Source organism: Benincasa hispida, chromosome 9 (assembly GCF_027475165.1).
Source record: "Benincasa hispida cultivar pf3 chromosome 9, pf3_genome.v1.1, whole genome shotgun sequence".
NCBI classification, from domain to species: Eukaryota; Viridiplantae; Streptophyta; class Magnoliopsida; order Cucurbitales; family Cucurbitaceae; genus Benincasa; species Benincasa hispida.
In genome coordinates this window covers 69,591,812-69,612,420 of record NC_143486.1, presented here as the reverse complement: position 1 = coordinate 69,612,420, position 20,609 = coordinate 69,591,812, and the positions used below count along the sequence as shown (strand labels likewise).

Below are 20,609 nucleotides of genomic sequence, written 5' to 3'. Positions count from 1 at the left end.
AATTAGGAATAAAAAATTTTGATTTCTTTTTTGTTTCGCATTTTATTTAACGATATTCATGCAATAAATGTAGTGGGTTAATTGTTATTCATTACAAAAATAATAAAACAAAAGAAAGAAATAAATAAAAACTTTAAAAAAATCAAAGAAAAAAATTGCAATCCATATTTTATTCGACACAAAAATGGACACAATTATTGAATAAAAAAGATTTAAAACAAAAAAAGCAATCATAAAAGCATATTATTTAGGTTTCATTTGGTAACCGTTTCAACCTTGGTGTTTTGGTTTTAAAAATTAAGCTTATTTCCTACTGTAATTTGCATATATCTTCAGTACAATAGTTAAATTCTTAGTCAAATTCCAAAAACAAAAACGAGCATTTAAAACTATTTTTTTAGTTTCAAATTTTGGCTTGGTTTTTAAACTATTGATAAAAAATAAGTAACAAATGAAGAAATTTGGGGTAGAAATAATGTCTATAAACTTAATTTAAAAAAAAAGAAAATAAATGATTATCAAATGAGACTAAAAAAACTGTATCAAATCCTCTAAATATGTAAATCCAAAATATAGACATATAAACTTAGACCAAATTTGTACATACACGTAGATGTCATATCTAACTTAGTCCCCAAACAGCCGGTTAAGGTCAGTTGAGAAGTTTGGGCCTAATATATTATTGAGCCGTATACCTAACTAATGGGCCGATCCGTTTGAACATTATAATTTCGCATCCGTCGTAAAATTATACGAGCAAACACCTCGACCAGACGATTCTTCCAGAAAACCGGAGAGAGGCGAAACCGAAGTGGGAACTGAGAAAAATCAGAGTAAACTTTTGCGGAGGAAGAAAGGAGAGAGATCGAAATGGCGTCCTTTTTGCAGTCCTTCATCGACCCAAAGAAGAACTGGTTTGCTCGTCAACACATGAAAGCGCTCACCCAACGCCTCCGTAATTATGGTAATTGAAACCCTAATCGTTTCTTTTTCTATGGCGTTGATTTCGAATTTTGATCCGTGGAGATTGATTTTGGGTTGTATTACTATGTTAGGTCTTCGATACGACGACCTGTATGATCCATATTATGATATTGATGTGAAGGAGGCTTTGAATCGACTCCCCAGGGAGGTTGTTGATGCGCGCAATCAGCGTTTGAAGCGGGCCATGGACCTTTCCATGAAGCACCAGTACCTTCCTGATGATCTTCAGGTTTTTTCCTACTATAGATGTTTATCTCTTCATTAGATCGGTTCGAGCCTCGCCGAAAAAACAGAAATGCGTTATATGTTTATCATATCCGAATAATCTTCAGTTTTATTTCTGTATTCAACATGCTCTTAATTTAATTATTGAGCGTGCAATATTCTCGAAATCTAGTATCTTTTTTATGGTTAAATTTCTATAATTTTTCATGGTCATTGGGAACTAACTCTTGACTGTATTGGGTTTTGTTGTTTTTCCCCACCTAAGCACAGGATGTTGAATTCTAAATAGTAGTTAGATGGTTATTAGTTTGAATTATTTCAATCTTTTGGCAGGCCATGCAAACACCATTCAGGAGCTATCTCCAGGATATGCTGGAACTTGTAAGTTTTTCCATTATTTCAGATCTCCCGCTTTATTATTTAAATTGAAAAAAATGTGTGGTAAAAAAAGAGTGAAAAATGTCTGGCTGTGTTCATGGAAATGAGGCAGCTGCTCTATATCGTAGTGTCAGTCATGGTTCTTAGAGTTTTGTATCTTCTGACCCGTATTTGGGAGTTATTGATTTTGATATTATTTACCATCTGTTAGCCTAGATGGTATCTTGCTATGTACTTGCATTGTAGTTGAATTGTTTATCTATTGTAGTTCTAATTTTATCAATTTCCCCTTCGAGATTTCTCGTTCTGTCCTCTGTTGTCCTTTTCGTGATTTCAGGTTTCATGATCTAGATAGATATCAGCTTTTGGGTAATATATGTATGAATCCTGGATGTGTTTTCTTTTAAAGCAAATAAATGACTTGTGTAGGCCTTTGTTTGTGGTTGAATTCTTGTTCTGTTCTGATTGTAACATTATACGAGTTTATACAAGTGATTTTCATGCACTACCATCTTTGTTGTTAATCCTAATTTTTATATTATTTTCAAAAATATTATACGAGTGAAATTGCTTTATCACATGCAAATAAAGTAAAATGTGTTGGTAATTATTATTACTTTTTTGGTTTGATTAGTCGGGATTCTTTGATTTTTATTTACTGGCGAGTATGGAAGGCTGGATAAAAATAAGACAGAGCAAGGTTGATGATTTGATGACCAGTGCAAATTAACCTGCTCGGTTGTTCTACTCGTTGTGTTAGATTGTTTAATATTCATGACTCAGTTTAGGTGAATGAAATTTGTGTTAATTTAAACTGTGTATAGCAGGAAGTAGGGCCGCAGATGCTGCATATGCGTGCTACAACTCCTTTGATTTCTTGTAATACTACTTAGTGAATAGTGTGGGGATTGTGTGTGGCACATCCTACCATTGCTTTCTACTTGATGTCGACCTATCTTATTCCGCTAAATTTCATCCGATGTCTTGCTAGACTGTTGGTACATGGCTTCTTTAGCATTTTCCCTTTGAACTTTAGGTTAAATGACTTTGTTTAGTAATTAAACAATCTCATTTAGTATCGATCTCTGTTGATATTTATCTTTATTAAACTGGAGAAAGCTGAGTGAATGAAGCTAAAGGTCATTTTTCTTCCGCTTTGGGTATGTTTTGCAGGTAAAGAAGGAAAGAGCAGAACGTGAGGCATTGGGAGCATTGCCTCTTTACCAGCGCACCATTCCTTAAGCTATTTCTGCTTTTCATAGTTATTTTTTGATGGAGTAAATGTCGTTTAAGACACAGTTTCTTCCATATGTTGATGGATTGGAACATCTCTCCATCATTTGTTTGTTTCCAACTTTTGTATTTCATTACCAAAGTTTCATTCACCATATGTTTGAGTCATTATTGATATATAATAAGTGCGAAACTTGTTTTATCATCTTGATTGGATTTAATATGAGATTTTTGCCTCCCTTACAATTAATCCTTCTCACAATCTCCAAATATTAAATGCATATGATTTTCTCCTGCAAATTTCATCAGTTTCCCCTAGTGAACTTGGCTGTTGATAATGATGGCAGAGGGCAACGTCCTCAGGAAGGAACAACTCTGGCCTCTTCATTATCCTTCTCGTGAGTCTTTTTTTTCCCTGTCTCTTGCGACTTTTCGCATCTTCTTGAATGATGCAATACATCCCACTGCATATTTTCCGTGCATTTCCTTGCGCCCATCTATTTTGGTTTGTCTCACCGGAGCCCCACTTTTTTGCCCTGTAAAGCCGGACATTCCAATTATGCTCTCTTCTCTTCCCATTCTTTCTTTCTCTCTTCTTTTTCAACACAGAAGATGTTGCCATCTGAGAACTTTGGTAGAGTTGTATATCATGAATAGAGTTCGTCTGAATGCAAAAGAAAAAAAAGAAGGTTTCTATACTTGTTTTCTTGCCCAAGCTCTAAAAGGTGTATAGACTGCTTTTTTAAGTGTTTAGTTGTCTGCGTACTCTCTCTCTCTCTCTCTCTCTCCAAACAAGATCCAGAGAGGGGCTATTCTAATTTATGATCGATTGCTTTTTTTAGGGAGTAATCAACTATGTGGTGCGACTTGACTTGCTTGTTTTCAGCTTCTTGGACTGATCCATACTACCGGGTGACATTTCTTTATATCTCCGGCCTGGCTCTTGGATGATTGGATCATTTTCTGTCATATGTTGAATTTCTTTAAGGACCAAAACTAGAATATACCCATGCTTTGGTAACATCGAAATGATGGTTCCAAAAGTCCAGCCACAAGATAATTTTATCTTATCTCACTAGAAAATAGAGCCTTCAATTTATATTGCAGCTTAGAAATTGAAGTCATTCTCAAACCGCTAGGCTTGCATTATCCATGCTTTTTGCAAGAATATTTTCTGATCATCATGTCAGTTGCATCTTTCCACTCATCCTGTTCCATGAGATCCATGAGCGTTGCTACTGCACATAAAACTATAACAGAGTGTATGGCCGGTGCGCGGTCGGATGATCACGAAGTTCAGGAAAAGGCTCTTCAAAACTTGGTCACCATTACTCAGGTTAGTCCTCTATACAGGAACTTGCTTGTTCAAGTAGATGGATCGATTTCAATTCTTATTGATCTCTCCAAATCATCTTCCTCCACCATCCAATCTCTTTCATTGTCCATTCTCTTCAATCTTTCTCTGAACCATGACATGAAGAAGCTTCTTGCATCAATGGAAACCATTTACCATCTCAATACACTTATTTCCCTAGGCTCGCCCAACACCGTCAAACTATCTTCCTCGTTGATTTGCAGCCTTGCAATGCTAGACAAAAACAAAGCTAAGTTTGGTGTAGCAGGGACAATACAGTTATTGGTTAGAGCACTTTCAGTCCCTACTGTTCCTGCAGCCCATCACCTTCTCTGTTCTTTAGCTGAACTAGGCCAGTTTCATGGAAATTGCACTGTTGCAGTTCGATCAGGAGCCATCCGAGTTCTTATCAGTGTAGTCGAGAGTACTAGCGGAGAGGATCTTGCTGGAACTGCTCTTGTTGTTCTTGGTCTCTTGGCTAGATTTGAGGAGGGGTTGAGAGCTTTGATAAAAACTGATCGGATTGTAAACTCAATGTTTAATGTGCTGAAAGGAAGGTGTATGCTTAGTAAAGAAGGTGCGACCGAGATCCTTTTGCGATTGTTCGATGAAAGCGAAGGTTGTCTGAGAGAAGCTTTGAGATTGCCCGAGTTTTTGGGTGTTGTTGCTGATCTTTCTGTAAGAGGATCAACAAAAGCTAGAGAGAGAGCTAGTTTACTCCTGAATAAGGTCATGAATAGTGACTTTGAGACATATTCAACTGCTGATTCAGTGTATTCACAATGGTCGTGAAGTTAATTAAGGTCTCCAAATTGGTGAACACAATGGTCGTGAAGTTAATTAAGGTCTCCAAATTGGTGTTTGTTTCTTGAGTTTGTCGATTTAATTGCAATAACCCATAGAGGAAATTGTGGAGAACAATATCATTTTATGGAAATCTTATGAATTTGCTTGTTTATTACTTGTAGGTTGAAATACTGTCTTAGCATATAGGGAGGTTTAAATTTGAGACCACAAATGTCTAATTGTACTCTTTTAGTTCTTATAAAATTTTAATTTAGTCTTTAGGGTTGCTTTATTGTTGAATTTTCTCAAAATCCTTTTATTATCCATTCACATATTTGCAATAAATTGAAAAGTATATTCCTATAGTATTTTTTCATAAAAATTATTATTATTATTTAATAAAATTTTAAAAGAAAAAAAATTAGAAAATTTTATACGTGCATCTCACTAAATTGTCTTATCATGATATTACATGTGGCAAACTATTTTTATTTGTTTTTAAAATATTTTAATGAGATATATATAAATATTTGCGTGAGTGAGGGGAGAGGAAAAGCACCTAAATGTTACCCATTTCGAAATATAGGTCCACCAAATAGGAAAATAAAATAAAATATCCGTATGTGTTAGTAAACTGCGTCGTTTAGAAGAGAACCGGAAGGTTTATCATCTTGCCGTTTGATATTGGTCGAATCGAAATCGAACACGGTGTCTGTCGACATAAATCGACCGATGTTTCTTTCAGCGCCGGTGAAGGCACCGGAAGCTCTTCCAGGTTCGCCGTCGATTTCTAGCCGAGATAGCTTCTTCTTTTGCCGGCCCTTTCCATCCTATTCTAGTCTTCTGCGTCTTCCTCCGGTTCGTCACACTCTATCGCTTACATTTGCTCGCCGTCGGAACCAAAATTCATCAGTCAGTTCGTCTTCATCGTCTTCGAAGAAGAAGAAGGTAGATATCTATAAATCGTAGTGATCTTATTTTGAATTGTTTGTCTTGCACTGGCATGAGTGTGGAACTAAGCTTATCCTAAACTTCAAATTTTTGTTATTCTACTCTATTTTCTGCAGAGAAATTTGATTCCGAAAGAAGCTAGGGACGAGGAGGAGGAGGTAGAGGAGGATGCTCTTGAGTTGTTGTTTAGGCAATTGGAAGAAGATCTCAAAAATGACGCGCCTTCCATGGATGTCGGTGAAGAGGATGAGTTTAGCGAAGAGGACCTTGCCAGACTAGAGCGCGAGCTAGGGTTAGCACTTGGAATCGATGTTGATGATGAAGAAGAAGAAGCAGGAGAAGAAGAAGAAGAAGAAGAAGAAGAAGAAGAAGAAGAAGAAGAAGAAGAAGAAGTTTTCGAGGATACTGAAGAAGAGGAAATGCCTGTAAAACTTAAGAACTGGCAACTTCGACGACTAGCCTCGGCTTTGAAGAAAGGCCGCCGTAAAACTAGCGTGAGTTTCTCAATCCTTCAGCCTTTTATGCAATATAATTCACCTGTGGTTTTCGTTGCGACTGATTGGGAAACTAGAAAGCACAAAAACTTTTTGAATCAGTTCGGTTTGGAATAAGACGCATTTTGAATATTTTGACTGATATTAGATAACATGGTGTCAAGTCACCCGCATTTTCATTTTGGTGAGCCTTGTGTATTTTATTAAGATGGTTAGGTTCCTCCATTTTTCAACATGGGATCTTCAATACGCCCCATTTTAAGATGGTGCTTCGTTGAGTCGTTGAGTTCACCGTTCTTGGATCGGATCTCAATTTTTGTTTTTGGATTGAATGATTGTTTGGACTTCATGGACTTTGATACTGTTTTAAATTAGCGGTTGACCCAAAAGCTCAAGATTTATTATTATATCAATACTCTGACAATAGACCAAATGATTGATACCTAAATGAGATTTTAGTGTACCGAGCCTTTTAGCAAAAAATAGGGAGCTAAAAGTGAGGGAAAATAGGGAGCGGGAGTGAGGACAAAATAGTCAAATAGAGAGCGAAGGGAAAAGTGGGGAGCATGAGCGAGAGCGAGAGGAGGGAACATAGGAAGCGAGAGCAAGATGGAAAAAGGGAGAGAGCCCGAGAATAAATAACACGTTCGATGATGTCAGAAAAACTTATTTTGTGAAACCAGTCAAATATCATCTCCACATGACTTTTTAGTTCATCCATATAAAAAGACTCGTGTACTCAACGTAGTGTTTACTTTACTGACGAAGAGTCTTCCTAAATGTTAATGCAGTGTTTACTTTGCAAATCTATCTTGCTGACGGCTAATGCATTCTTTACTTTGCAGATCAAGAGTCTTGCTGCTGAGCTTTGTCTTGATAGGGCCGTTGTTCTCAATTTGCTTCGTGAACCACCACCTAGTCTTCTAATGTTGAGTGCTACTCTTCCAGACACTCCTAAACCAACAATTCTAGAAACTAAGACATTACAAACTACTGATGAAGAACCCATAGTAGTGGACACTGCAGAAGAGACGGAAGGGGTGAAGGTGCCTGTTCATGTCATGCAACAGAGCTGGGCTGCTCAAAAGAGACTGAAGAAGGTTCAGATTGAAACTCTTGAAAGAGTTTATCGAAGAACAAAGCGGCCCACTGTAAGTATAGTTTCCTCCCGTAGTTGTGCCTCAAAGGAAGTTGGTAAAGTCTTTACATTCTGAGTATCTGATTCCTTTGCCAGTTTTATGGAGAAAAGAATAAAGGAATTTTGAATCTTGTGTTAGATCTCTTGGTAGAGCTCCTCACATTGCCTTTAAAAAGTTTTGTTGAATGAACATGATTATCAAATATCGAAATATCCTGAGATGCTAGCTGGATAGTAATGTTTGAAAACGGTTTACATTTTTCTTTCTTTCTTTCTTTCTTTTTTTTTTTTTTTGATAAGAAACATTTCATTGATAAATGAAATAGGAGAAACTCCCACACCTATATGTGATTACAACATCTAAGCCGTTGAAACGAGCAAAGATAAGATAGACTAAAATGAGCAAAAAGGTGCTTAGTTTTGCACCAATAGAAAGCAGTAGACAACATCGAATCCATAAAGTAATCAGAAGATGAGAAAGAATCTCTAAACAAATGGCACTCACCCCCAAAGAGTCCAAAAGAATGCATGCGTAATGGCTATCCAAATCATCTGTTTAGAACCATCAAAAGGATAACTCATCCAAAGGGATGCAAGGATATCATCAATGTTGTTAGGACACACTGGAAACGAACCAATGGTTTACATTTGTATCTTTGATATATATTTGTATGTGTGTGTGGATGCATGAAATCAGTTAACACAACTCTAAGAGCTGGTTTGGATTGACTTCTTAAAAAATGTTTTAAGAACTCTATATTGGGAATACCAAATGGTCTACAAGTTGAAGGGCATGATAATGAACACTAATCAAGTCCTAGGGACAAATACCTCATCCCAGCCTTAGGTTGAAGATCTTTGGCCTTCTCATTAAACTTATTCTTTTTGTGCGTGCTCATGAATATTTCCTGCCTTGCTTAAACTTATGACTTGTTTTGTATCCTCTACTTTGCTTCAAAAATCTCATAAATTTACAAAAACATAGGTTATAACGGTAGAATTTAGCAGTAGTGAAAATTTTGCATTCTATAGCATATTATTTCGAACCCAACAATTGTAGGAGTGGGTTGGGATGGAGGATCAAACTATCGATCTTCAATATAGTTATAGGTCGAGTTCTATTTAGATTAATACATTAAGTTGCATGTTATTTTGTAGGTGTTATCTAACTTTTTCATCTTTGAACAATCGATGCAGAACGCGATGATTAGTAGCCTCATCCAAGTGACGAATCTGCCTCGCAAAAGAATAGTGAAATGGTTTGAAGATAAGCGAGTCGAAGATGGGGTTCCTGATCAACGCATGCCTTATGATCGGTCTGCTCCTAAATCTGTTTGAACTTCTTCATCTATCAAACGCCTTAACGGTTAGCTCTCTTTATTGATTTAGCACTCATTTCGAATATATTACTTCATTTGTGTTCTTCTATTACTCAACGAGATGGGGAAAAGATGAATGTATTATAGATTTCATTCTTTCATTGGCAGTGTGTGTGAAAGGTTGGCTTTTGTTTGAATGCCTAGCATGGATCAGAGAAAAGTTCGAATTCTAAATGCGAGATAGTCACATTGAACAGTCCTTTTCTTTTTTGGGTTATGCGAGAACTAGAAGTCACTAATTGGCTACTTTTACCCTATTAGATATTCAAGTGATTAATTGATAATTATATTTTTAAAATCATATATCTAGGTGTTATTCTGATTAGTTGATAATATTAACTGAGAATTTTGGGGAAGGATTTCTGTAAGACGTTTCATTATTAATGACAAAGGAGCATATTTTTGTTATATTACTCGTACTTGTACTTGTTATGGTTTTGGTTGGGTATACTATATCTCATATACAAAGGAATCATTACCCTCAACATATTAATGGGAAAAAAAATAGTGGTAAACTATGTTTTATGACATGAAATAATTTCCTTTGTTGCAATGTATTCGCAATAGGGTTATTATAATGGGTGTCACTTTTAGGGCTAACAATGAGTGTATAGCAACATTTTTAAAGAATTACAAATATAACAAAATTTAACGGTGATAAACTCTATCACTAATAGATTCTTATCAATGATATAGTCTATCTATCACTAATAGATTTTGAGAGTTGGATTTAAATTTCACTATATTTGCAAATTCTTTTGATTGTGCTATATTTGCTAATACTTTTAGCTTGCAATATTTGCAATTGTCATATATATATATAGATATATATTAGTTGAATAAAGTAGGATGATTTGAACCACAGTCGGTAAGTCAGTTTGGTTCTTAAATTAATTGTTTTATAAATACAACTTTTAAAATTTATGGATTGAAAGGAACCAACAACCTTTCAATCCGGTCTTAACTATTATAGGTTGGTCTAATGGTAAATAAAGGGCGTTGAATTTGATAAAGAACTAAGAGATGTTGGATTCAATCTACCACCCACTTTGTTCTATAGCTGAACTAGGCCCGTTTCATGGAAATTACACTATTGCAGTTCAGTCGGGAGCCATCCGAGTTCTTATCAGTGTAGTCGAGAGTACTAGCGGAGAGGATCTCACTGGCACTACTCTTGTTGTTCTTGGTCTCTTTCTTGATTTGAGGAGGGGTTGAGAGCTTTGATAAAAACCGATCAGATTGTAATCTCAATGTTTAATGAGGTGTATGCTCAGTAAAGAAGGTGAGATCGAGATCCTTTTGCGATTGTTCGATGAAAGCGAAGGTTGTCTGAGAGACGCTTTGAGGTTGCCTGCTAATCTTTCTTTAAGGGGGATTAGCAAAAGTCAAAAAGAGAGCTAGTTTACTCATGAATAAGGTTATGAATAGTGACTTTGGTACATATTCAAATGTTGATTCAGTGTATTCACAATTGTAGTGAAGTTAATTATGGTCTCCAAATTGGTGTTTGCTTCTTGAGTTTGTGAATTTAATTGTAATAACCCATTCCTCTTGGAGAGGAAATTGTTGGAGAACAATATCATTTTATGGAAATGTTATAAATTTGCTTGACTTTGGAAGTATTAAATAGATTGTTTTTTTAATATAAGTATTTTAATGGATTATTGAATTTTTAATTATGTGACATTTTTTACATATTTAACATATATTTAAAATTAAGTTAATATATTTATTAGATATAAAATTAAATTTCATTAATAGAACTCTAAACTTTGAATTTTATATAATATAGTAGTAAAATTTGAAAATGTCGAATAGGTGGAGATTTATAAGACAAAAAATTTCAAAGACTCAGCGAAGCAAAAAAAATTGAAAGCTTAAAAATTTATTAAACCACCATTTAAAAGTTTAGGGAACAAATTTAAAATTTAACTTTATTCAAATTGTAAATTTAATCCCTATGATTTGATGATTTAAAAAATGGTTTGAAGAAAGTTAATATTTAGTCCCTATAACTTATAATTAGAATTTAGTACATACGATTTGATAAAATTTTCATAAATAATTTATACGAAAAAGACTATTTATGAGGATTTTATTAAATCGTATAGGCTATTGATAAGGACTATTTGCAAGGATTTTATTAAATTATATAAGTTATTTATAAGGTTTTATTAAATTATAGATAATAGATTTTTTTTTTTTTTTTTTTTTTTGAGTTTGCATGATAAGTTAATTCAGCTCTTGATGATTATAGTGTAATGTAGCCAACATCAATATCACTGCGAGATTTAGAATAGACGTAAGGAATATTTGTATGGATGCCCAAAAATTAAGCCCAAAATGATAAATGACCCAAAATTTAAAGAAAAAATGTTAAATGACCTTTTGCTGATGTCATAGATGATTGAAGTTACAAATTTATCCTTTGATCTTTTATTCTTTATTCTTGTTCTGCCGATGATGCTCGCAACTTTTCTCTGACCAATTTCAATAAAACCAAAAGTTGATAACACTAAAGAAAGCGAGAGAGAGAGCGAGACCGAGAGAGAGAAAGAGAGGGAGAGCGAGAAAGAAAAAGAGAGCGAGCGAGAGAGAGAGTGAGACCAAGCGAGAGTGAGATACTTTTCCGTGTGCGCACAAGTATATTTTGGTAATTTCACCTGGATTTGACGTCAGCAGAGGGCGATATTTTTTTTTCAAAAATTGGATCATTTGATATTTTCGGTCCAATTTTTAGGTCATCCATATAAATTTATCGGATATAATGGGTGAATAAAAAAACATAAGTATTTGTTTACTTCAGGTAGGCGAACTCTGCTCAAGGGCTACAATTTCCGACACTATAAGTTTCTCTTCGCTTGATTTCGTTAATTTTCGTATCAATCTTGTAATTCCGGTAACCAATCCTCGAGGTTCTCTCTTTCAATTTGGTCACACAAGGATTTCAACAACCCAGATTCTCCATTTTCTTTTCTATAAGGGTACACCCTCCAACTGTTCGACAAAATGCTGCATTGAAGCTCCAGGCTATGGCAGACTGAAGCTATAGCTCGGAGTTCCACTAGGGTGTAAATTCATGAAGTGACTTTCGAGTCATGATTATGGCGTACAAGAATTTGCAGAGGCTGTTCTTCATCTCTCGCCTAAAGCATCTCAATAACACGAGATTTGGAGCTTTGAAATCAAATTCTATGTTGTATCATTGCGCAGAGCACTCCTCCGCCGATCAAGAGGTGTTACCGTCTGAATGGTACGAGAATGCTTTTCGGAAGATAAAGAAATTGAGCTGCTCGTTGAAGAATGTGGATTTGATCGATGGACGACTTGTTAATGTTAATGATGATTCGACCATTATCGACGAGCTAATTGAACAGAGAATGCGTACTTTCAAGTCCCTTGTAGGAGTCTTGATTGGTTCTCCAACGGCTCGGAGGAGAATAACAGAGATGGCTGTATCGAGTTCTATAACCTGCCAGCCTCACGCATGGTTCAGAAATTTAAGTGAACGAGAGCCAATGATTGTTGATTCACTCACCAAGATCAGCAACTTCCTCAACGTCTCTGCCCAACAAAGGAAACTGGTGCGCCACACCATATGCCCACAGGTTAGTTTGAGCTCAAAAGCAGAGAGCCTAGGAAATATTTAGCTTGGTGTATGTATGCTTATTGTTTTTCTCACATGTGAGCTTGAGTATGAATTTGGTTCGTGAAGTTAAATGCATAAACTGTTGATATGAATTGAGTTATGCTTACTTCAACCAGTTTCATAGAATAATCGCAATGCTTGACCGTATAAGATGATCCAAAAGGAAAAAGTTAGTGTTAGAGTATTGGTATAGCATTAAATTTACCTTTACCCTTTAGTTTATTTTAAGTTTTTGGGTCAATTGGTGATTTAACATCTATTAGAGTAGGAGGTCCTATATTCAAAGTTCAAATCCTTGTAATGTTATTTCTTCTCCAATTGATATTGATTTCGACTTATTGAATCATTTACATATTTCAAGTCTACAAGTGAGAGGGAGTGTTAGAGTATTAATAAAAAATCAAATTTACTTTCACTCATTAACTTAAGTTTTTGGGTTAATCGATAATATAATGACTATAATATTATCCTCGGTGAGTGGTTGCCCTGAAATTTAAATCGATCCTTAGGCTCAAAATCTCCAGACCCCTTTAAGCCAAGCCATGGTTTGTTTTTGATATTGGGATAAATCACTATGAAACCCAAAAGTTAGGTTAGTGTATGTTTGATCTTTAAACAGGTTACACAGCATCATATTTGGACTGGTGCATTGGATCATATGCTGAAAGAGTTAAATTTGGAATTGGTTCCATTATCTCGTCAGTCAACCAACAAAGGGATCAAAATGGGGCATCAGATAGTTTCAAGTTGCCTAAAGTTTCTGGATGATGCCACCAATTCAAATGCTCACTTCACTTCATGGATGCGGCCAGCGCCATTACGAGCCGCCGTTGTCGATTCATCTGCACCGCCGAGATGGGAAGACATGCTCGAGATGTTCACCGATCTGATTGACTGTCTGAAAGAAGAGAAGTGTTTGGTTCATTATGTGACAAAGCTTAAGGTTATGAAAGAGGGGCTTTCCCAGATCAAAGATGTGTTGACTGATAAAAGTATTGGATACAAGGAAGCCAGTCATCAAGAAAGCTTGGTGCAGAAGAAGCTTTCAAAGACATTGGGCCACTCATCCAGGTGCTTATTCACTCTTTTACTATACTATATTTTTGGGCATTTTAGGGATATTGAAGTGGATCTTTGTGGTGGGTTGTTGAAGGCTGATGGGAATGACAAGTTTTTGTTGTTCATGGGGAGGGTTTTGAGCTCTGATGAGGAGAAAATTGTTTGGAATGGAATGAGGCAGCTTGATCGAGTTATGGGGCTTTTTAAATTTGTTTGGGAAACAGCTGGAATGAAGGGACAATTGGAATTGCAAGGCCATTTATTTTGTGTTGGGACCGAGGATAGGCAGCTTAGTTATAAAGGAAATGCTTATTTATTGCATGAGATCAATTTGTAACCAACATCTCTCTTCATTATTTTATTTCCTATAGGCCATAGCTTTTGTTCTGAAGAAAATAATAATACTAAAAAAAAAAAAAGAAGAGCTCTTCTATCTTCATTTATGTTGTTTTATGCTTTGCTAACTATTGAGCTAGGAGAGAACTTTTGAGAGAGATGTTTTTGGGTGATTTATATATATATATATTACCAATGCTCGTGATAGTAATGGTTTCAAGTAGAAGTAATGTTTTTAGGCGAATCATTGTTTTATGGAAAATATTTGGGTGTTCCTGGACTATATCTCCAAGGGAGTTGCTCGATAAGAAACTGTCATGTGACAATTTTATATTTTTTCAATTTGTTTTTTTAAAAATTCCTTTATGTGTATAAAAATGGGGAATACGGGATTAGGACCTAGGTGCAGTTAATCATTACTCTTATTTTATAAGCACTTATTAAATGTAGTGTTTTGATTAAAATATTATTTTGATCCTAAATAATTTGGAACTTTTCATATTTTAGTCCGAGCACTTTAAATGTTCACATTTAATACTCTTATGATTCAATAAATGTCATTGGGTCTTTGGGGTAAAAAAATATTATTAATATTTTACCAAATTAGATAAAAATTAACTTCAAACTAATAATAATTAATATTTATTAAAAAAAAAACAGAAACTATATATATATATATTAATAATATGCAAAGTCAAGGAGTTGAACTTTTGACTTAAATGTTCGATAACTATGTTAGTAGAACTATATTCATTTTCGTATGCTAAATAAATACAATATCCGAAAAAAATATTTGAACCTTTTGGTATACAGAATTTTGTGATTTGTTTGCAGTAGCTAAATTGATTGAGACATGTTGACTGTCTTGCCGACTAAGTTGGTTGATGATTATTTGTTTATTTTTATTTTTATTTAAAAAAATATTTTCTAAAAAAAAATCATAATTTATGCACTAATTGAGATTCTATGGCATAGTGAGCCGACACGTTCAAATCAACCCAACACGAAAAAAAGATTACTCACTAAATCAATAAAGCTTCAATCAACAGCGAAACTTCAACCACCAGTGATCATCGATTGATTTTGATCGATTGCAAGAAGAAGATCAATATTCATCTTTGGCATTGACTGGCAACGACCTGCATTTTCTTTTCCTGACGCTTTGATCACCCTTCCATTAGTAAAATGCAATGATAGGTCTTCTTTTTAGGCTGCAACAAGTTTAAATTGATGAACCTAAGAAATGGTCAAAGTAGTTTAAAATCAAGGCAATACAACAAATGTTTTATTATGTTTGTGAATTTTTTACTAGTGTTCGATCTAATGTAGGCAGGTTAAGAAAGTGGTTTTTGGGAAAACTTGGTGTTTTGGCGTCTCCAGCTTTGCAAATGTGTTTAACTCTGTTTCTTTATTTGCAGAAAAAAAAATGTATCAAGAGATCAAAAACTAGTGAAGCTCCTTTTTGTTTTTTTCAAAATTAGGAAAGCTTGATAGCTAATCTCATTCTCTCAACAAACTAGGAAGTCCAATGATTAGAATGAAATTTAATACAAATTTGAAAAGTGTCTGCCTATAAATCTAAAAATATAGTCTCTGAAATGTATTTAGATGGTTCGAACTCATAAATTGATTTTTACAGCCTATGGGATATACGATTTAAGGCCATTCGTGTTGTGGATCATACGCGTCTCTGATAGTTGATGGTCAATCAATCAGCGATGAACAAAGAATAAGGTTTCTTTCATTTTTTCTTGGGTTTTGTGCTTGTGTTAGTTGTTTTTATGGCTTGAATTGGTTTGTTTTCCCTCTTTTCTTTTGAGACAATTTAAATACAAATCTAATCATCAACTTGGTCAATAAATCATGTCAACGTTTAAGCAATTTTGTTGATGATGGGACCTTTTAAACTTATTATTGAAAATTTAGCAACTAAAAATGACTTTGAAACTTCAGGAACCAAACATACATATTCCAAAAAAACTCAGGGACTAAAAATGTGTTTTTCTCAAAATATTAATATTTTGTATTATATTTGAAACTTCTTGAAATAACGGGCTACTTTTCAAAAAAAAAATTGTGGATTATGATTTTAGTCCCTAAAATTAGAATGGTTGTATGTTTTTCTAATAAGAATTAAAATATTATTTTAGTCTCTATATTTTAGGACTTATTAAATTTTAGTCCATATATTTTCAAATGTCTAATTGTACTCCTTTTAGTTATGATAAAATTTCAATTTAGTCTCTATGGTTAGTTTATTGTTTAGTTTTCTCAAAATCTTTTTATTATCCATTCACATAATTGCTATAAATATGAAAAATATGTTCCCATAGTATTTTTCATAAAAATTATTATTATTATTTAAAAAATTTTGAAACAAAAATATTTAAATACATCTTGGAGAGCCCTATATTTATGTATTTCACTCAATTGTCTTATGTTGTTATATGTGGCAAATTATTTTTATTTATTTTTAAAATATTTTAATTAGATATATATATCTGTAAAATTTACCCATTTCGAAATATAGGTCCACCAAATAGGAAAATAAAATAAAATATCCGTATGTGTTAGTAAACTGCGTCGTTTCGAAGAGAACCGGAAGGTTTATCATCTTGCCGTTTGATATTGGTCGAAATCGAACGCGGTGTCTGTCGACATAAATCGGCCGATGTTTCTTTCAGCGCCGGTGAAGGCACCGGAAGCTCTTCCAGGTTCGCCGTCGATTTCTGGCCGAGATAGCTTCTTCTCTCGCCGGCCCTTTCCATCCTATTCTAGTCTTCTGCGTCTTCCTCCGGTTCGTCACACTCTATCGCTTACATTTGCTCGCCGTCGGAACCAAAATTCATCAGTCAGTTCGTCTTCATCGTCTTCGAAGAAGAAGAAGAAGGTAGAGTTCTATAAAGCTTAGTGATCTTATTTTGAATTGTTTGTCTTGCACTGGCATGAGCGTGGAATTAAGCTTATCCTAAACTTCAAGTTTTGTTATTCTACTCTATCTTTTGCAGAGAAATTTGATTCCGAAAGAAGCTAGGGACGAGGAGGAGGAGGTAGAGGAGGATGCTCTTGAGTTGTTGTTTAGACAATTGGAAGAAGATCTCAAAAATGACGCGCCTTCCATGGATGACGGTGAAGAGGATGAGTTTAGCGAAGAGGACCTTGCCAGACTAGAGCGCGAGCTAGGGTTAGCACTTGGCATCGATGTTGATGATGATGAAGAATAAGAAGAAGGAGAAGAAGGAGATGAAGAAGTTTTCAAGGATACTGAAGAAGAGGAAATGCCTGTAAAACTTAAGAACTGGCAACTTCGATGACTAGCCTCGGCTTTGAAGAAAGGCCGCCGTAAAACTAGCGTGAGTTTCTCAATCCTTCAGCCTTTTATGCAATATAATTCACCTGTGGTTTTCGTTGCGACTGATTTGGAAACTAGAAAACACAAAAACTTTTTGAATCAGTTCGGTTTGGAATAAGGCGCATTTTGAATATTTTGACTGATATTAGATAACATGGTGTCAAGTCACCTGCATTTTCATTTTGGTGAGACTCATGTATTTTATTAAGATAGTTAGGTTCCTCCATTTTTCTAACATGGGATCTTCAATATGCCCCCTTTTAAGATGGTGCTTCCTTGAATTTACTGTTTTTGGATCGGATCTCAATTTTTGTTTTTGGATTGAATGTTTGTTTGGGCTTCATCGACTTTGATACTGTTTTAAATCACTGACTGACCCAAAAACTTAAGCTGATGAGGTAGATTTATTATCATTATATCAATACTTTGACAATAGACTGAATGACTGATACCTAAATGAGATTTTAGCATACCGAGCCTTTTAGCATCAAATAGGGAGCTAAAAGTGAGGGAAAATAGGGAGCAAGAGTGAGAACAAAATAGTCAAATAGAGAGGGAAGGGAAAAGTGGGGAGCGTGAGCGAGAGCAAGAGAAGGGAACATAGGAAGTGAGAGCAAGATGAAAAAGGGAGCGAGCCCCAGAATAAAAAACACGTTCGATTTAGAAAAACTTATTTTGTTAAACTAGTCAAATATCATCTCCACATGACTTTTTAGTTCATCCATATAAAAAGTCTCGTGTACTCAACGTAGTGTTAACTTTACTGACGAAGAGTCTTCCTAAATGCTAATGCAGTGTTTACTTTGCAAGTCTATCTTGCTGACGGCTAATGCATTCTTTACTTTATAGATCAAGAGTCTTGCTGCTGAGCTTTGTCTTGATAGGGCTCTTGTTCTCGATTTGCTTCGCGAACCACCATCTAGTCTTCTAATGTTGAGTGCTACTCTTCCAGACACTCCTAAACCATCAATTAAAGAAACTAAGACATTACAAACTACTGATGAAGAACCCATAGTAGTAGACACTGCAGAAGAGACGGAAGGGGTGAAGGTGCCTGTTCATGTTATGCAACGGAGCTGGGTTGCTCAAAAGAGACTGAAGAAGGTTCAGATTGAAACTCTTGAAAGAGTTTATCGAAGAACAAAGCGGCCCAATGTAAGTATAGGAAATCCAGTAAAAGAATAAAGGAATTTTGAATCTTGTGTTAGATCTCTTGGTAGAGCTCCAACATTGCCTTCAAAAAGTTTTGTTGAATGAACATGATTATCAAATATCGAAATATCCTGAGATTCTAGCTGGATAGTAATGTTTGAAAACGACTTACATTTTTTTTTTTTTTTTTGGATAAGAAACATTTCATTGATAAATGAAATAGGAGAAACTCCCACACCTATATGTGATTACAATATATAAACCGTTGAAACGAGCAAAGATAAGATAGACGAAAATGAGCAACGAGGTGCTTAGTTTTGCACCAATAGAAAGCGGTAGACAACATCGAATCCATAAAGCAATCGGAGGACGAGAAAGAATCTCTAAACAAACGGCAGTCACCCCCAAAGAGTGCAAAAGAATGCATGCGTAATGGCTATCCAAATCATCTTTTTAGAACCATCAAAAGGATAACTCACCCAAAGGGATGCAAGGATATCATTAATGTTGTTAGGACACACTAGAAACCAACCAATGGTTACATTTGTATCTTTGATATATTGTACGTGTGTGGATGCATGAAATCAATTAACTCAACTCTAAAAGCTGGTTTGGATTGACTTCTTAAAAATGTTTTAAGAAGTCTATTGGAAATACTAAATGGTCTACAAGTTGAAGAGCATGATAATGAACACTAATCAAGTCCTAGGGACAAATGCCTCATCCCAGCCTTAGCTTGAAGATCTTTGGCCTTCTCATTAAACTTATTCTTTTTGTGTGTGGTCATGAATATTTCCTGCCTTGCTTAAACTTATGGCTTGTTTTGTATCCTCTACTTTGCTTCAAAAAATATCATAATTTTACAAAAACATAGGTTATGAGGGTATAATTTAACAGTAGTGAAAATTTTGCATTCTGTAGCATATTATTTCGAACCCAACAATTGCAGGAGTGGGGTGGGATGGAGGATCAAACTATCGATCTTCAAGATAGTTATAGGTCGAGTTCTATTTAGATTAATACATTAAGTTGTATGTTACTTTGCAGGTGTTATCTAACTTTTTCATCTTTGAACAATCAATACAGAACGCGATGATTAGTAGTCTCATCCAAGTGACGAATCTGCCTCGCAAAAGAATAGTGAAATGGTTTGAAGATAAGCGAGTCGAAGATGGGGTTCCTGATCAACGCATGTCGTATGATCGGTCTGCTCCTAAATCTGTTTGAACTTCTTCATCTATCAAACGCCTTAACGGTTAGCTCTCTTTATTGATTTAGCACTCATTTCGAATATATTACTTCATTTGTGTTCTTCTATTACTCAACGAGATGGGGAAAAGATGAATGTATTATAGATTTCATTCTTTCATTGGCAGTGTGTGTGAAAGGTTGGCTTTTGTTTGAATGCCTAGCATGGATCAGAGAAAAGTTCGAATTCTAAATGCGAGATAGTCACATTGAACAGTCCTTTTCTTTTTTGGGTTATGCGAGAACTAGAAGTCACTAATTGGCTACTTTTACCCTATTAGATATTCAAGTGATTAATTGATAATTATATTTTTAAAATCGTATATCTAGGTGTTATTCTGATTAGTTGATACTATTAACTGAGAATTTCGGGGAAGGATTTCTATAAGACATTTCATTATTAATGACAGAGGAGTATATTTTTGTTATTATACTCATATTTGTACTTGTAAGTCAGTTTGGTTATTAAATTAATTGTTTTATAAATGTAACTTTTAAAATTTATGGATTGAATGGAACCAACAACTTTTCAATCCGGTCTTAACTATTATAGGTTGGTCTAATGGTAAATAAAGGGCATTGAATTCAATAAAGAACTAAGAGATGTTGGATTCAATCTACCACCTATTTAAGATTTAATATTCTAGGAGTTTCTTTCATCCAAATGTTATAGAGTCAGATGGGTTGTTCTATGAGATTAGATACATAAATTGGTATGAGTACTACGAATATAAAAAAAGAAGAGGGAAAAAAAAAACCAACAATCTCTTTTAGTTTTGGGCATCTTTTTCTACTTGTAAATTTCATTCATATGATCTACCACAAAAACAAAACTATTTTTTCATATGTTAAGCAAAATTTGCTTGAAATGACCACTTTTTCAAATAAAAG

At 34.8% G+C, this 20,609-nt stretch overlaps 4 protein-coding genes and 1 pseudogene across 6 annotated transcripts; all 5 read left to right on the top strand.

Moving 5' to 3' along the window:
• Window positions 1-648: 648 nt before the first annotated feature.
• Window positions 649-3,025, top strand: LOC120085706 (Cytochrome bd ubiquinol oxidase, 14kDa subunit). Its single transcript, XM_039041859.2, has 4 exons — window positions 649-964; window positions 1,056-1,213; window positions 1,543-1,590; window positions 2,761-3,025. The coding sequence occupies exons 1-4, from the start codon at window positions 871-873 to the stop codon at window positions 2,827-2,829; spliced, it is 369 nt and encodes a 122-aa protein (XP_038897787.1). The 5' UTR covers window positions 649-870; the 3' UTR covers window positions 2,830-3,025.
• Window positions 3,026-4,036: 1,011 nt separating this feature from the next.
• LOC120084845 (U-box domain-containing protein 8-like) lies at window positions 4,037-4,966 on the top strand. Its single transcript, XM_039040662.2, has one exon. The coding sequence runs from the start codon at window positions 4,037-4,039 to the stop codon at window positions 4,964-4,966; it is 930 nt and encodes a 309-aa protein (XP_038896590.2).
• Window positions 4,967-5,498: 532 nt separating this feature from the next.
• Window positions 5,499-10,549, top strand: LOC120085705 (protein OVEREXPRESSOR OF CATIONIC PEROXIDASE 3-like). Of its 2 annotated transcripts, none has more exons than XM_039041857.2 (5): window positions 5,499-5,908; window positions 6,028-6,405; window positions 7,251-7,556; window positions 8,741-8,909; window positions 10,027-10,549. In XM_039041857.2, the coding sequence occupies exons 1-4, from the start codon at window positions 5,693-5,695 to the stop codon at window positions 8,879-8,881; spliced, it is 1,041 nt and encodes a 346-aa protein (XP_038897785.1). In that variant the 5' UTR covers window positions 5,499-5,692; the 3' UTR covers window positions 8,882-8,909; window positions 10,027-10,549. The 2 variants fall into 2 exon arrangements, with proteins under 2 accessions (XP_038897785.1, XP_038897784.1); XM_039041856.2 differs by having other exon boundaries at window positions 10,022-10,549.
• Window positions 10,550-11,686: 1,137 nt separating this feature from the next.
• Window positions 11,687-14,173, top strand: LOC120085101 (exosome complex exonuclease). The gene is made up of 2 exons (XM_039040960.2): window positions 11,687-12,530; window positions 13,191-14,173. Exons 1-2 carry the CDS (start codon window positions 12,021-12,023, stop codon window positions 13,965-13,967), a joined length of 1,287 nt encoding a protein of 428 aa, XP_038896888.2. The 5' UTR covers window positions 11,687-12,020; the 3' UTR covers window positions 13,968-14,173.
• A 2,335-nt stretch (window positions 14,174-16,508) lies between these two features.
• Window positions 16,509-19,934, top strand: LOC120085030 (protein OVEREXPRESSOR OF CATIONIC PEROXIDASE 3-like; annotated as a pseudogene). The gene is made up of 4 exons (XR_016532429.1): window positions 16,509-16,856; window positions 16,975-17,319; window positions 18,168-18,473; window positions 19,557-19,934. The product of XR_016532429.1 is annotated as a protein OVEREXPRESSOR OF CATIONIC PEROXIDASE 3-like (transcript).
• The last annotated feature ends 675 nt before the right edge of the window (window positions 19,935-20,609 follow it).

Coding starts and splice junctions, on each gene's coding strand:
- LOC120085705 (XM_039041857.2), top strand. CDS start 5,693: ATGTTTCTTTCAGCGCCGGTGAAGGCACCGGAAGCTCTTCCAGGTTCG. Junction 5,909..6,027: donor CGTCTTCGAAGAAGAAGAAG/GTAGATATCTAT, acceptor TATTTTCTGCAG/AGAAATTTGATTCCGAAAGA. Junction 7,557..8,740: donor GAAGAACAAAGCGGCCCACT/GTAAGTATAGTT, acceptor CAATCGATGCAG/AACGCGATGATTAGTAGCCT.
- LOC120084845 (XM_039040662.2), top strand. CDS start 4,037: ATGAGATCCATGAGCGTTGCTACTGCACATAAAACTATAACAGAGTGT.
- LOC120085706 (XM_039041859.2), top strand. CDS start 871: ATGGCGTCCTTTTTGCAGTCCTTCATCGACCCAAAGAAGAACTGGTTT. Junction 965..1,055: donor CCAACGCCTCCGTAATTATG/GTAATTGAAACC, acceptor TTACTATGTTAG/GTCTTCGATACGACGACCTG. Junction 1,591..2,760: donor TCCAGGATATGCTGGAACTT/GTAAGTTTTTCC, acceptor TATGTTTTGCAG/GTAAAGAAGGAAAGAGCAGA.
- LOC120085101 (XM_039040960.2), top strand. CDS start 12,021: ATGATTATGGCGTACAAGAATTTGCAGAGGCTGTTCTTCATCTCTCGC. Junction 12,531..13,190: donor GCCACACCATATGCCCACAG/GTTAGTTTGAGC, acceptor ATCTTTAAACAG/GTTACACAGCATCATATTTG.